General features: G+C 49.5%; 6 protein-coding genes across 7 annotated transcripts; 3 read left to right on the top strand and 3 right to left on the bottom strand.

Moving 5' to 3' along the window:
* Nucleotides 1-255: 255 nt before the first annotated feature.
* Nucleotides 256-1378, top strand: ONS95_007004 (uncharacterized protein; the record flags this gene model as incomplete). Its single annotated transcript, XM_058500492.1, has 2 exons — nt 256-301; nt 366-1378. The coding sequence occupies 2 exons, from the start codon at nt 256-258 to the stop codon at nt 1376-1378; spliced, it is 1059 nt and encodes a 352-aa protein (XP_058349308.1).
* An 845-nt stretch (nt 1379-2223) lies between these two features.
* ONS95_007005 (uncharacterized protein) lies at nt 2224-4093 on the top strand. The gene has a single exon (XM_058500493.1). The coding sequence runs from the start codon at nt 2492-2494 to the stop codon at nt 4034-4036; it is 1545 nt and encodes a 514-aa protein (XP_058349309.1). The 5' UTR covers nt 2224-2491; the 3' UTR covers nt 4037-4093.
* Nucleotides 4094-7002, bottom strand: ONS95_007006 (uncharacterized protein). 2 transcript variants are annotated; one of them, XM_058500495.1, is made up of 3 exons: nt 6861-7002; nt 5783-6758; nt 4094-5711 (listed from the first exon to the last, which is right to left on the bottom strand). In XM_058500495.1, the coding sequence occupies exons 2-3, from the start codon at nt 6719-6721 to the stop codon at nt 4263-4265; spliced, it is 2388 nt and encodes a 795-aa protein (XP_058349311.1). In that variant the 5' UTR covers nt 6722-6758; nt 6861-7002; the 3' UTR covers nt 4094-4262. The 2 variants fall into 2 exon arrangements, with proteins under 2 accessions (XP_058349311.1, XP_058349310.1); XM_058500494.1 differs by having other exon boundaries at nt 4094-4308; nt 4364-5711; nt 5783-7002.
* Nucleotides 7003-7711: 709 nt separating this feature from the next.
* On the bottom strand, nt 7712-9318 carry ONS95_007007 (uncharacterized protein; the record flags this gene model as incomplete). Its single annotated transcript, XM_058500496.1, has 3 exons — nt 7712-8626; nt 8676-9208; nt 9270-9318. The coding sequence occupies 3 exons, from the start codon at nt 9316-9318 to the stop codon at nt 7712-7714; spliced, it is 1497 nt and encodes a 498-aa protein (XP_058349312.1).
* Nucleotides 9319-10001: 683 nt separating this feature from the next.
* On the top strand, nt 10002-11185 carry ONS95_007008 (uncharacterized protein; the record flags this gene model as incomplete). The annotated part of the gene is made up of 3 exons (XM_058500497.1): nt 10002-10033; nt 10099-10248; nt 10303-11185. 3 exons carry the CDS (start codon nt 10002-10004, stop codon nt 11183-11185), a joined length of 1065 nt encoding a protein of 354 aa, XP_058349313.1.
* Nucleotides 11186-12009: 824 nt separating this feature from the next.
* Nucleotides 12010-15161, bottom strand: ONS95_007009 (uncharacterized protein; the record flags this gene model as incomplete). Its single annotated transcript, XM_058500498.1, has 5 exons — nt 12010-13754; nt 13920-14026; nt 14109-14247; nt 14648-14858; nt 14943-15161. The coding sequence occupies 5 exons, from the start codon at nt 15159-15161 to the stop codon at nt 12010-12012; spliced, it is 2421 nt and encodes an 806-aa protein (XP_058349314.1).
* Between the last annotated feature and the right edge of the window lie 13 nt (nt 15162-15174).

The raw sequence follows: 15174 nt of genomic DNA on the forward strand, positions 1-15174 counted from the left end.
TTCTATCTGTACTAAGGAGACCGCTATCTTTGTAGCTAAAGAGGTGAACTTGTAATATCGAAGTGAAGATTCTTTGAAATTAGTAGATCTAGGATAAAGTTTAGTGACCCATTGCCTGAAGTGCTAGAGCATGTTCAGCGATTCTGCCGCCTGTCACCGTCGCAGCGGGATGTCTTGTGTCGTCAAGCTTCAAGCTTCCCAACTAGAGACCAGCTAGGAAAGTCAACGTACGGTCTCTTGGGAAACTTATCACTTATGGCATTTCCTTGCAGACCCCTAACTCAGCTTCTGGGTTCAAATGGTACCTTTACTCCTCTCTTTTCTCAGTGCAAACTCCTTCCGCAGACAAGGCTGACATTCCACAGGCCCAGTTCACGCCCTAACTTACTCTTCCTCACCCTCGACCTACATCCTCACTGGCTCAGCTGATCGCTCTGTCCGTCTTTATAACCCCTCACGCCCCTCCTCCGGCCCAATTGACCCCCTCGCGCCCCCAAAGCCCACCCAACTCATCCAAACATACTCCGCTCACGGTTATGAAGTCCTCTCCATCACAGTCGCCAGTGACAACGCAACCTTCGCCTCAGCAGGCGGCGATCGCTCCGTCTTCCTCTGGGATGTAAGCACTGCGCAGACCATCCGTCGACTTGGTGGTAATCAAGGACACACTGCCAGGATAAATACTGTTTCTTTTGCTGGCTCGGGAGATAGTGTGTTGATCAGTGGGAGTTTCGACGCGAGTGTGAGAATATGGGATCTGAGGAGTCAGAGCTATAAGCCGATCATGGTTCTTGAGGATGCGAGGGATTCGATAAGCTGTGTGCTTGCTGGACGAGGTGGTGGGGCTGGAGGTGTCGAGTATGAAATTCTGACAGGGAGTGTGGATGGGAGGGTGAGGTGCTATGATTTGAGGGTTGGGAGAGTGGAGACGGATGTTATTGGAGCGAGTGTGACGAGTTTGGAGAGGACGAGAGATGGAAAGGGGATTTTGGTAGGTGGGTTAGATAGTTCGATACGGCTCATGGATCGGGATAGTGGAGGCTTGTTGAAGAGTTATAAAGGGCAAGGATGGAAGAATGAGGAGTTCAGACTCAGGAGTGGATTCGGAAATAGGGACAGATGGATCTTGTGCGGCAACGAAGACGTTCAAGGACCGGACGGAGAAGTCGTGGTCTGGGATACGATGAGTGGGGAGGTGGTTGAGAAGATCAAGGTCGAGGGTTCGAAAGTCGAGTCAAAGAAGAAAATTGGCATGGATGGAAAGGAGAAGCAGAAGAGGAACGTGATCAGTTGTCTTGCATGGAAGGAGAATGGGAGGGGTGATCAATGGTGCTGTGCTGGAACTGATGGGATCGTTACTGTCTTCGGACCTCCTTGATACCGACGGATTTCGATTTCTGCTCATCAATCAGATATCAGCTTCAGTAGCAAAGCGGAAGCAGACTAGCACTGCTAGTCTGGATTGCCCGCCGCTTGGGTCCCGGTACCGCAGTCTCTGGAACCCCGATTCTATGCCGTAACGTCTACCATTCGGTCACACAAACGGCCTGGGCGATGCTCCGTGGGGTGTGGGGACATGCTTTCGCTGATGTGTTCCTATGTAGATTGGAGATCTGGCATAACAGGAAGCCTTGCTGCCGAACAATACTTGACTATACGAGATCAAGATGTATACCAAAAGTCAGCTTTTAAGTACTGTTGGCCTCTGTACCACGGAATCAGGATTGAAAAAGCTCGAAGCTCATTACAGCGCTTTTGGAAAAGCTTGATGGGAGCCTCGGGCCTTCCTTGAAATGTCGTGGCATGTAGTCGGAAATACATGCTCTACTCAAGCACTCACTTCGATCCTCAAGACTCTTCTTTTACTTTTGAAGTCACAAATACAATCTGTTGTGCAATGAGTCTGGAGCATCAAGTTGGAAATTCCCCATTCATAAACTGTGACAACTCTCAATTAAAAAATGCCCAACCCTCAATCTAGATTGATGAACGCAACTGAGTTCTCAGAAACGATTTCGTGCTCGCTATTTTTGTCTCGAATATAACTTGATTTGGTTTGAAAGCATATGGAATGGAAGCAACAAAGAAGAAAGATGAACCGATGTGGAGAGCAAGCCCGTCAACTGGGCCGAACCGAGCCGGGTTTCGGAAACGATCACGCCGAACCTGACAATATTTTTAACCAACGGAACTCCACCACAGCCTCACAGCTTCAATGAAGCCTCAGTGGACCGCCATATCAGCCAGCAGGCCACGGCTTCAACCAATCCCACAATGCACAGCTCGTCATGCTAGAATACAACAACGGGGCATCTCTGCCACCCAGCACAAATTCTCAGCCTCGCCATCTCGAGCTCCTGTGAGAAGAGCCCTCCATGATGGCTCTATCTCCCCCACGATTGCACGCTTTGGGTTTAAGAACACATCCCAGAGGCAGATCCCCACACGATCTAAAAGGCTTTCGACGACAAAGGCCCCAGTAGATGGCGCAATGGAGCAGCATAGGCAGGCTGTCGATGCCATCTCTGCCAGTGTCCGCGACTACCATTCCCGCGGCGAGAAATTCCGCATCTTCCACGGCTCGACGAATAGTACTCGACCGAACCTGAAGAAGAATCTGGTCGATACAAGCAAGCTCTCAAATGTCTTGCACGTCGACACGGAGAGGAAAACATGTCTGGTTGAGCCCAATGTACCAATGGACCGGCTGGTTGAGGCAACCTTGAAATATGGGCTTGTTCCACCAGTTGTCATGGAGTTTCCGGGTATAACTGTCGGAGGTGGATATTCGGGAACAAGTGGCGAGAGCAGTTCGTTCAAGCATGGCTTCTTCGATCAGACGATTAATTGGGTCGAGATGGTTCTAGCAGACGGAGAAGTCGTCCGGTTGTCTCCTCAAGAGAAGGCTGACCTGTTCCACGGAGCTGCGGGGGCAGTCGGAACATTTGGGGTGACAACTTTGGTCGAACTGCGCCTGCAGGATGCCAAGAAATTCGTCGAGACGACATATCATCCTGTGTCCAGCATGAAGGAGGCTATTTCCAAATCGAAAGAGTTCACTGCGGAAGGCTCGACGTACGATTATGTGGATGGGATCATGTTCTCCAAAAGCCATGGAGCTATCATTACTGGTCGACTTACAGATACCCCAAGAGCAGATGCACCCATTCAAAACTTCAGCGCAGCGAGCGATCCGTGGTTCTATCTGCACGTCCAAGAAGCCATAAATATGTCGTTCGAGGCCACCACAGAAGCTATTCCCCTCCCAGAATATCTCTTTCGATACGATCGGGGCGGGTTCTGGGTCGGAGCTTCGGCATTCGACTACTTCAAATTCCCATTCAACAAATTCACTCGGTGGTGGCTCGATGACTTCTTACACACACGCATGATGTATACGGCTCTCCATGCCAGTGGGCAGTCTAAGAAATACGTCGTGCAGGACCTCGCCCTACCTTACTCCACAGCTGAAGCGTTTGTGGATTACACCCACGAGGAGTTTGGCATCTATCCTCTCTGGCTCTGTCCTCTGAAGCAGAGTCCATATCCGACCATGCATCCACACTTCGTCCCCTCGTCGTCGAACGCCGCGAAGTCACCAAACAAGGCCGAGAGTCTCGAGCCAATGCTTAACATCGGTCTCTGGGGCCACGGACCAGAAGATCATTCAGAATTCATCCGCAAGAATCGGGCTTTGGAACGCAAACTCCAGGAACTCGGCGGCATGAAGTGGCTGTACGCACACACCTACTACGGCGAAGATGAATTCTGGTCGCAGTTTGACCGGCCGTGGTATGAGGCCCTCAGGGCTAAATACAAAGCACAGGGCTTGCCAAGCGTGTATGAGAAAGTCAAGGTTGATGTTGGTGGGGAAGTCACAGCAGGTACAGAGATGAGCTTGGCTGAAAAGATGAGGACTATGTGGCCATTTGGCGGGTTTTACGGGATTTGGATGGCGATCAAGAGTAGGAGTTATGTAGCTGCGAGGAAGAGTTCCTGGAAGGAGTATAGGAAGGTTGATGTGATAGACAAATAGACATATGCATGGGTCGATTTCTGTAGCTACCTTTAGTACATACCTGTACGATTTAAGAAGTGTACAATCAACTGCCTTAATTGTCATGCAACTTTCCAGGCTCAGCAGCGATTTGGGTGTGTGCGGCAGAAGCTGTGGTGGCTTCACCAGCTTAACAAGGACAATGATATATGTGGGTTGGACCGCTTGCAAAACACTGTAACAACAACTGAATGGCACCAAATCCTCAGCATGCCATCTCTTCTACAGAAGCTCTGGATACCATTTCCGACCTAGTCCGATACCAATCAGCTTCAGTTTCGTTATGAACAGACTTGAGAAGCCCACCTTCAGGATCATCTTTCATAGCATTCCGCAACTTGCCATTCAAATCCCCAGCATCTTTCAAACACCGACCAAGCATACTTACCGCCTCATCACGACCCATCACCGACAGCGGCTCAACATTCAACGGCAAAACCCCCTGAGTTGGCTTCCTCGCTAAAAATTCACCAGCTTCACCCAAACGCTTCTCAACAAGCCCCGGATCAACTTCCGGCGCTTTCACAGCAAGAAACTCCCTTAAGCCCATAACATCCAGCTCATCCGTAGTTAATGCTCTTGACTCCGCCTGCCCAACCCTGATCGTTTGCCCACGAGCACGCACAAAAGCATAGCGAATATAATCCGACCTCGGACTCCCAGGTCTCATCTCAGGATGCTCCGGATCCGGATTGAAAGCCCACTTGTTCGCAGCACGAGCAACGTCTCTATCCCAATGATGCTCAAATGAAACCAAGACCGTCCATCCTTCTGGGTGTAGATCCCTGATCTTGGGGCATATACCTTGAGGGAGGGAGAAATCGCCTAGTGCAAAGGACTCTGCTGGGATGGGAGAGATTTCCGCGGAGGAGGTTAGGGTGGACGAGGAGAGGGATGAGGGCGCGCTGGAGAAGGCGAAGAGTTGGGCGGAGGGGTTTATGTCGCCTGCTGGCCAGGGAGAGGCGGTGCGGAGGTAAGTGAGGAAGCCGGTGGCGAAGCGGGAAGGGGTGAGGAGGCTGTCGCCGAGGTAGATGGAGGAGGTGGGTGTGAAGTCTTTGGTGTTGTGGAGGTCGCCTTTTTTGGTTTGGTAGCGGATGAGGATTTGCTGGATGGGATACACGGATAGAAGTGCGACTTGACTTGTTGTATTGCTTGTTGAAAGAGATGGGAGCCAGAACTTCTTGAGGAGAGCGGCGGAGTAGGAGCTTGCGAAGAGGACTTTGACTCGTGATAAGAAGTGTGAGTAAGAGGAAAGGGCTTCGAGAAGAAGAGTGTCTGGGGTGTCAACTTCTCGGAAAGGGCTTTGCATGAAGTGTATTTCGCGGAGACTTTTTGATTTCGAGAGTCCTTCGATGAGTGAGCCCGAGAGGTCGCGAATACTGGTGGTACAAATAGAGAGTGATGATACGCTTCCCATTCCAGGTACATTCACAGCTGCCAGAATGGCTTGTACTGAGATATTCTGGACTCTTTCTAGATTTAAGCGTTCCCCATCCTCGAAAGCTAGTCGTAAAAGTAGTCCAGATGAACGTGTGTTCCAAAATCGAGTGGAGTCCTTTAGCAAGTTTCGACGTAAGAGTTCTGGGAAGTACGGAAGCTTCCGAACGTCATCGAATATATGAATATTGAAATCTTCCACGTCAACTGTGCTTAGCTAGATAGTAGGGAGCATTAGCTGCAGTGGGAGGCTCATCGAATGTTGGGCGCGAAAGGCAAGGTACATACTAGCAGACTTTTGATGGCATGTTCATGTAATGTCCTTTCCTTGCCTAATGACAGCCTTTCCATCTGAAGAACAGTTTCGTCCTCTAACTCAACTGAATCCGCTGGCCAGATAACATCGAAAGCGTTGGAGTCAACGAGCGGCACATTGGCCAACAGCTGTGTGATAAGAGCCGTATCGTCATTTTCAACCACATCTGGCTCGACGACCTTCTGCATATACTCTGCTGCAGACATAGCGACCCGTTCACGCACTTGATCCAGGACTCGAAACTCGCCTCCGCTAGAGCTCGGTGCCCCGAGAAAGTCTCGAGGTCCAAGCTGCCTGTCGAGTGCTTCCTGAGAAGGCACCCATTTCATGGGAGCAGAGGCAAAGCTGACTATACCATATCGCACTTCTTGCAATGACGTGATATCAATAACTACCATTGCCCACTCGACGTTGGTGTCCCTATACACAGTACCGAGTGGCTCAGGCGACGCTTCATAACACTTCCCTCCGTGGGCGTCAAATGCAACGCCTTGAAGCAGACAGGCACTTATGAATAGAAATTGTTGCACGCGGTCATGGTTCCAGGATCCTAGTTCGATGCTTAATTCGTAATAGCCATCAACGTTTTCTGGTAGCTCGCACAGTTCTGGACGATGAATTTTCTGGCCCGCATCTGTCAAGTAATAGCTTTCCGCAAGAGATAATTCAGCTCCGATAGCAGAATGGTTTGCATTATCTGAGAAGATTGTGATGAGTCGTTGACAAGCCGTAATTAGTGGTGTGCCTTGCATGAATTCCTCTGCGGGCTCTGTTGCTGCTGCTCTGCTGGATACCACTGCAATGGGGCGGCGGCGTCCGCCTATCTGGGCAACGACGAAGAAGACAAACGAGTAGGGGTTCATCGAGAGGCCAACTTGTCTCCAATATGGAGTGAAAGATGTGGATTCCATATTTCACGCTGTCAATATAAAAGCAATGCGACGATGTCTGTGGTGAGTAATTGGATTAATGCTCAAGGTGTGATGCTCAAGGTGTGAAAAGACAACAGGGTGGTGAAGCGGGGTGGGCAATAAAATGATGGTAGCCTACAGTAAACTCGAACCAGGTTGTCAGCACGATGTGACCGTTCCATTTTTTGGAAGGTTATGCGGCACAGCTGTAACACAAAGTAGAGGCTGTCATAGTAAGGATCAAAGTGGTTCCATAATAAGCCGCATGCCTTCGACTCGGGCGATGAAGTCAGACAAAGAAGGTTGAGAGCCAAGAACTACAGTAGACCTAAAGAGCATCGCAAGCGAGTCAACAATGCCCAGCCTGAACTCTCGCGTACACATCATAATTTTGCCTCCTCGCCGTGAAAGGCTGACATCAGAGTGTCGAGATTCCAATGCTCACCTAGGAGATATGTCCTTGTATGTATATGTAGAATTATGTATCAAATTGTTGAGAATTTACAATGTTAGAGCTTAGAATCTAGATGCTACTAAAACTGGATCCGCATGGTCCCTCTCTCTGCTCTTGCCTGGGATGAGCGGCACCAAATAGTGATGCAACATGTACCTCACTATCGTTGTATAGCGAAGAAGTCGGAATCGTCTGTAGGTAGGTAATTTAAACATTATAATATGTTCAGTGTTAGCAGGCTTGTCGATGAATGTATCACTACGAGTGTTTTGCATAAAAAACAGGTTCTACAGGAGAGGAGACGGCTAGAATAGCGATGCATTTTGTTCAAGCACTAACGTAATAATAATGATCGACCAGACCTGACCCAACGCCAAATAATGCTAGAAGCACTAACAACCAACTTTGTACGGAAATCCAAAATTCAGACCACCGACCATGTGTCCTAAAACGCCTACGCTTCTGTTTAATGCAGCAAACCTACTGATCATCGAAAAGAGCAGATACGAAAAGGCGCTGTGACGAAAGTATTCCGATTACTCTTGAGCTTGGTGCTCGAGATTCCCCGACGAGGACATCGATTTGAGCTTTGTGCGCCTCCTAGGAGGCGCTTTTGGAGGCAATTTCTTGCCGCCGTTGACTTGGATCAGAGGCGGAGCTGGAGGAGGGGCATGTCTCCTGCTCCGTACCGGAGGGGGAGGATGTCTCTTTGTAGGAGTCGTCCTTTCCTGGCTCTCCAGGTTTTCTTTCTCTCCCTTCTCTCTATCATGATCGAGCACTCCCTCCTCGAATTCCAGCTTCCTGCTTGGTGTCTGCACGCCTGGCTTTTCCATTACTCCTGCTACATCGACTACGCTTACCATGCTCGCGGTTTGTGTGGGCGAGAGAGAGATCCCAAGGAGCTTCCGCGCTACTTCTCCTTCGCTTACGACGTCGTCGTCTCGGAGCCAGGGTACTTTTGCAACGCGGTGTACGAGGCGGACTGTTGTTTCGTCGGCGGGTTCCCAATGTGCGTTTCCGGAGCCACCGAGAATGCTGAGGACTTTGAGGATCTCGTCATGCTTGTAGTAGGGTGGTTGGTTGAGCTGTGTGTGCGCCAAGAGGGGGTACATGACTCGCAGATAGGTATGGCGCAGGGAGACCAGCTCGTTCGGTAGGTCGAGAAGGTTACGGATTATGACATCCAAGAGGACTCGTAAGTCGTTGGTGTAGAAATATTCGTGCGTTGCTCGTGTAGTGAAAAGGAGGTAAAGTAGCTTGAGGATGAGGAGTTGGAGGGAAGTTTCTGTTTCCCGATTGAGGAGGAGGATAATATTCTCCCCGAATGTCATGTAAGAGGAGCCATGGAGAGATAGGATCTTGATTACACGGTTTGTGAGAGGTGTAGAGGGAGAATCAGGTTCCAAAGGTGATCGCGTAGATGCTACCATCCATTGCTCGTTCAAAACCAGCTAGAAAAAGTATCAGTAAGGTTTACACTTCGAGAGGACATATGCTTACTAGTACCCGAATGACTGGGTAATGATATGGGTCGTCTACGTCGTCGGATAATTCTTCAATTATCTGCAAGAGCATGACAACGAATTCATCGTCTACCTGACTCAGGTCCAGACCACTGAGAGGTTGGCAACGAGACATCTCATATAACAATTCTAATAGCATTCGATGTAACCTTGCATCGTCCCTCTTTCCCATCTTAATCAAATCCACTAGCCGTAGGAAGCAGCCCTCGGTATTCATCATCTCAAACGTTGCCTCATTCTGCCTCCCGTCAAATAGTAAGAAGCTCGAAATTACGTAGAGTGTCGCTGCCTCATCTTCCTGCAGTAGACTGTAGACAATCTGAATCCTCACATAATTCTTATTCGCCTGAAACAGCTCGCTCTGCAAGAGTTTCTGGAGACATTGCGCGAAGTCGTGATCGGAATTCAGGTACTCGTCCTTGAACTTTGTCGTAAAGTGGAGGAAAGATCGCAGCGCATTATCGATCAATTGGTGGGAAGGGCAGTTCGCAGATACGATATCCTCGAGTTCTACAAGCCGTCCAGACGATCAGTATGGTTTTTAGAGGGAGGGGCGAGTCGGCGCATTTACCGTCCCAGAACTGCTGCTCGTTCTCGAGAGAGTACTCGAACTCCTCCATCGTACGTCCGGCGTAGGTGTAGGGTCTCTCTCCTTGCTACCGGAGAAGCATAACGAGCACGATATCAATGTTTGTAGAGATAAGATACTGCACAGTGCCGTGGGAGAGACTGGACAACGACAGGCTTGGTGGGGGTGGTTGTGTCGGTTTCGTCAGGCACCTCAGGCAGCCTCGTGGAGAGGAAGTTCCACTCCCTGCTCGCTCCAGGTCTTCAATCTGTCTTTTGGATGTGGCGTAGAACAATTCCACCGACTTTTACATTGCTGTGCTGTCCTGTCCTTGCGGAGCAATCCCAAGATGCCAAATAGCCCTTATGACGCGGCCATTTATTGATTGAAGATTGAAGCAGGCAGACGGAAATTCGAAGTACAAAGGAGCCATGGAAGCCCGCCTCTACCCAGCGGTGTTGGTACGGTGTACGGTGCTCTGTCATGCTCTGACCACGAGACCAGGCCATACATCCCGATAAGGATAAGGATAAGGCAAGGTTCGTGCTCGTGCTCGTGCTCGCCCCTCCGTGTAACTCCCTCACTCCACGCCTCTCCCTCTCCCTCTCCTACAGTACTTCTAAATCCTTCATCCCTTTACCATATTTCCACTGACCGGCGGACGATTGCTCGTTCGTCTTGCTTCCTACAGAAACCCTCCACAGCAGTGATCTCAAGATAATCGCAGACCACGCAATGTTCTTCGCAACCTTCGCCAACCTCTTATCGTGAGTTGTATTTCTATGCCCCGCTATCCGCAACCTTCCCCGGACTTCAGCTGATACATAAGCAGTTCGATTCCAACTTTCCTCTTCCCCGTATTCGCATCCTATAAAGCTCTCAAGACCTCTGATCCTGCGCTACTGGCACCATGGCTCATGTACTGGGTTGTACTCGCATGCGCCCTCTTCTTTGAATCATGGACAGGGTTCATTCTCGTCTGGTGGGTATATCCTCTCTCCAGACCCTGTCAACAAGGCTGATGTGTGCTATTCAGGGTTCCCTTCTATGCCTGGATCAGATTAGGATTCCTTCTCTACCTTATCTTACCACAAACACAAGGCGCTAAAGTCCTCTATCAATCACACGTTCACCCATGGCTACAAACAAATGAACGGTCAATCGACGACTTCATATCCTCGGCACACGACCGCGCCAAAGCAGCAGGATACACATACCTCAAACAGGCCGTCGAGCTCATCAAGCAAAATCTGCTTGGTTGGCCTCCCAAAGAGCCTACTCCACCATCCACACCCTCAACCTTCAGCTACGCCCAAAGCCTGATTGCCCGCTTCAACCTCCCCTCCGCACGACCATCAATGCCTGCCACAAGCACTGCGACTGATTTCTATTCTCTCCTAGCATCCGCCGTCAGCGCAGCTACATCTCGAGACCCAGCCTCTGCTAGTTCACAACCACGAGACCTCTCCAACTCTGGCACGCTTATCCCTCCCACCGTCAGTGGCGAGGAGCGCCTTTCGTTTATTTCCGCCCAACGCGAGCGCCTCGCAATTCTCCTCTCCGCCTTAGATAAAGAAGCCAGTAGCCTACAAGGCCAATCCGTCAAGCCCTCTACACCCCGCCAAGTACCAAGTATGTTCTTCGACGGTAGCAGTGGTAGCGAGGAGGAAGAGCGGCCAGTCAGCTCCACAAGTGGTGATGGCCTGACTACCCGGAAGAGCGAAGGAGATTTCGAGAAAATCGAAGCTGAATCCGGAGCTGAAGAGGCCGAGAATACGCGCAGACGACAAATTAAGCGAAGCAGTGGAAGTGCCAGTTGGATGCCGTGGAGCTGGGGAGCGAAAACAGACGGTTCAGCTGATACTGAAATGAGCGGACCGCATAATGTTGAGGGAAAGAGTTCAGGCGTTGATACTTAAATGGTCTATAAAGTGTCGGAATATGTAACATTGGTCATCGGTCATTGGTGCTTTGGGAGTTTGGGAAGAGGTCTGGTACGTCGGTAGACGGGGTCTCACGACTTGATAAATCGGGAAAGATTCGGATTTGGGATGTCTACACACTGTCTTTTGAGAATGGGGTTCGGAATGGCAAGATACCACTATCATTATGAAGAGCGACAAGAAAGCAATCAAGGACTTGAAAACAAGTCACATTTGTTGATTTATTCTCATGACTATCTTCTCGCATTTGCCTCTAAACTGAGTCAGGCAGTGAGAAATTCGTCCATGCTACTGGTGATATCAACCAGACCTTACAAGAACGATGTCCCAGGGACAAGGTCAAATTCATCATCTATATTTGTATGTGCTTTATCTTTTAGATTTTTCCGCCTAAAGCAAAATGAATAATATACAGCTTTCGCTAGTTTTAAATGACGAACCGCTTATTTACTCAAAAACGATGATACAGATTAGCCGGTGTTATGTCTTCAACCCGTGTCCTGCAAGACTTTTAATCTGCTAGCACTACGTCTGTATATTTATAGGTTCTGCCATGCGCATTGACTGCTTCTGGGTGTTGGTACTGGTGAGAGTTCCAGAGAACACGAATGATTAGTCTTTGAAAGTGCGAAATATCGAGATGAACGACATTGAAGTAAACCTTCTGAGACAACACGACTTCACTACCTCCTTGAAGCGAGTCTGCTGTAGTGGTGAGGGTTCTTCAAGGGTTTGAAATGTATTTCGGGCTAATAGATATCGTCTAAGGTAGCTCAGCAGCGATATCAATGGCAGCCCAATCAACGAATCTCAAACACTTCCGTCACAGTCGTATCCCTACCCTCCATAGCCATAGCCTCTCCGTCCATCATCCCATGAACATAACACTCACCCACCAATTCCCAAGACGTCTGCCCTTGCACTTCTCTCAGCACGACCGGCACACTACACCCATGAAGGATACAAATTATATCGTTCTCCTGGGCCGCCATCGGCGCCAATCCAATCCACTTATTGTCCCTCGAGACCAGAAATTTGCGATTCCATATCACGCTCTGGACGCGCTGCAAGAAATCCACTACGAGAGCGGAGTCGGCTTCGCAGGCTTTGATCAGGGCTTTGGTGTTGATGTCACCATTGGGTGTGCTTTCGGCCAGACAGTGAAGGAAGGCACGGCGGTACCAGGACGGCACGTTTGAGCCGTTGGGTCCACGATTAGCGACGAGAGTTCGCCAGAATAGTTCTGGAACGTAATCGCCTTCGTCGGATAAGACACAGCCTCCTAGTTGAAGCCATTCGTATAATATGATACCCTCAGCAGCCCGTGGCCCGAGCCTCGAAATGGTGTCAAGCCGGAAGCCGTGAACGAAGAAAAGCTTTCTCTTATCGTTCGAATCTGATGGGGATTTGAACTCGAATTTGGCCTCGGTGTTCTTGGCTGCATTGTACCACCGATGATCGGGGATACCCACGAGGCTGTCGGCGTCGGTCCTTTCATAGTCGGTGCGTTCGGAGACTTTGCTGTCGATTTGAGGCTGGGAACTTGATTGTAGAGGGCGGATCCAGGTCGGCAGATTCTCTTCCTTCTCTGGAACGCAGCTCGCCCACCGCCGACACATGATGTCCAAGGTCTTGGAAGTTCTGACGACATGCATGAAGAAATTCTGATACACTTCGAGAATGCTTTTGCCGTAATCGATCCAAAAGGTGTCCCCTGGAGTTGGTTTTCGGGCGTCGAACAATAGTGGTCCATCTTTGGCGAGGGCTAGGACGGAGTATATCCTGTCTTTGTGATCGCCTGAACTTAGATCGCTGAGGTTGGATACCAAGGCCTCCAAATTCAGTAACCGTTGAAGTGATTTACCTCGAGCCTGCCGATTGTTCGGATCGCGGCGTAGAGCATTTGTCGTTATCTCGATAAAGCGTTCGACCATTGTAATTTTTCGGTCCGTTAGAGTCCTCGGGTCTTTTTCATCAGCCCGAAAGAGTGCCGAGATATGTTTACGACATGACAAGAATATTGTGACAGCATCGACGAAGTCTGTGTAGTGGATGGTTGAGGCACCGCAATGGAGGGTGACGTTCCAGGCGATAGCTACCTCTTGGACTAGCCAGAGACGACTGAAGACGTTATTCTTCAACAAAGTAACGAAAGCAAGCCACCTTTCAACCATACTTTGGTCTTCAACGAGCTTATCAACTTCCTTGAGATCAACAATTTTTGGAATGAAAGCAATAGCAGCCCTGTATATAGGGTCGTCTCCGAGCCAGAAGCAAAGATTTTCTGCCTTAAAGAAAATCAGGCTTTTCATGGCGACTTGATGGTTCGTCTCGTCCTCGTTACTTCGGTGGATACAAAGGGCATCGACCCAAAAACGCCGTATTTTATTAGGATGGCGCAAACTGTGGAGTGCTGAATGGACCATGGTTCTGATGAATATCCGGTAGGATTTAGGTGGCTGCTGATTGTCTAGCAGCTCAATCTCTCGAAACGTGAGCTGTTGGGTATCATTGCCACCCCAAGCATAAGAAATCGCTTCGTAATCTGTTCTAGGTCAGTCACCGGTTCACCTAACACAATCGGCGTTGAAGTGATCAAGGTACTCAAGTAACTGAACTTGGAGTAACAGCGGATTATATCCCAACCCTACTCGCATGGAGGTGGAAAATAATAAGAGGCTCGAGGTAAGAGTGAAAGAACTAGACTTGCCTGGAGGATTATCTATGGATTGTACAATGAACGAGCATCTCAGAATTTCATCCTTCTTGCCTGGTTCTAGCTGCAAGATCCTGAATTGATCGTCGGCTAGTTTCAGGCTAAGGGCAAGTCAGCAAAAGTACGATGTCCTGTATGAGTGAGAACGATTGAGGTAGCTGGTTAAATCTCAGAGTAACTTACTATAAAACGGCCGGGGGTTGTTCTTTCTCTGTGATTGGCTCCTTCTTCTCCGCGATAGATTCTATCGACGTCCCTTGCCTTTCCCTCTTGACTCTCTTGATTGTTATTGGGATAGGTCTGTCGTGAGTGACTTCGGTCTCTGCTTTTGATGTCAGCAATCTATCCGGGCAACATCATACATAAAGTCGTAGAAACATCGGCATGAGATGAGGCAAAAAGGGCGGAGAGTTACAGTCGCCGCCACGAGAAACTGTACGAATCGACTCGAGCGTTTCTCAGCTTAAAATTGTGGAAGCTTATGAAGGAGTTTCAATGTGCGTTCGTTCGTAAGATACTGAAGCTAAGAGAGTGTTCACGGTGGCACTACCACAATCCATATGTCCGAATAACTAATTAGAATCTAAATTTTGGAAAACGCCCATATATGTTTCGGACCATTAAAGAAAACCTAGGGGAAAATAAACAAATCCGAAGGACAGAAGTCCGACAACCTGAGACGTGATACACAAAGGAAAAGTCCTCCGTGTTTTGGAACTCACCTAAATCCTCGTTGTCGCTTACAACACGTCTTGGTTCTGATCTATCAGGAGTAGATGCAGTCTTCGACCGCCGGGGATCAGGCTTATCCTTTGGTACGTTCTTGCCTCTCGTGCGCGTGTTCATCTCAGGTTCAGAGCATTCCAGCTCTCCCGGGCGGTGCTGGAGACACCGGTTACATTTCTGAGGCCATACGCGACCCTCGGGCAAACACTTTATAAGTCCAAAGTCTTGTCAGCCTCGTTTCCATTGCCTGGCACTGCCGCTACTGCTGCGCAAATCCGTGGATATACACACCTTTTTCCGAGCCTCACGACATTGTTTACACTTCCAAAGATTCAGCTTGCGACGCTTCTTCCCAGGTTCAGTGCTGCCGTCGCCCCCTTCTCTCTCAGCATCATCGCTCGAGCCATATCCCGGGTCAGGCTCTTCTAGATTTCGCAACGTGAGCGACGTGCCGCCAGGTGTGGATGACCGGAGGCGCGGGTCCATCACGTCCAGAGTCGAATCCGCCATCGTGTTGTTGTCG

The sequence above is a fragment of the Cadophora gregata genome (assembly GCF_030347475.1).
Source record: "Cadophora gregata isolate MNR1 chromosome Unknown scaffold_19, whole genome shotgun sequence".
Taxonomy (NCBI): Eukaryota; Fungi; Ascomycota; class Leotiomycetes; order Helotiales; family Ploettnerulaceae; genus Cadophora; species Cadophora gregata.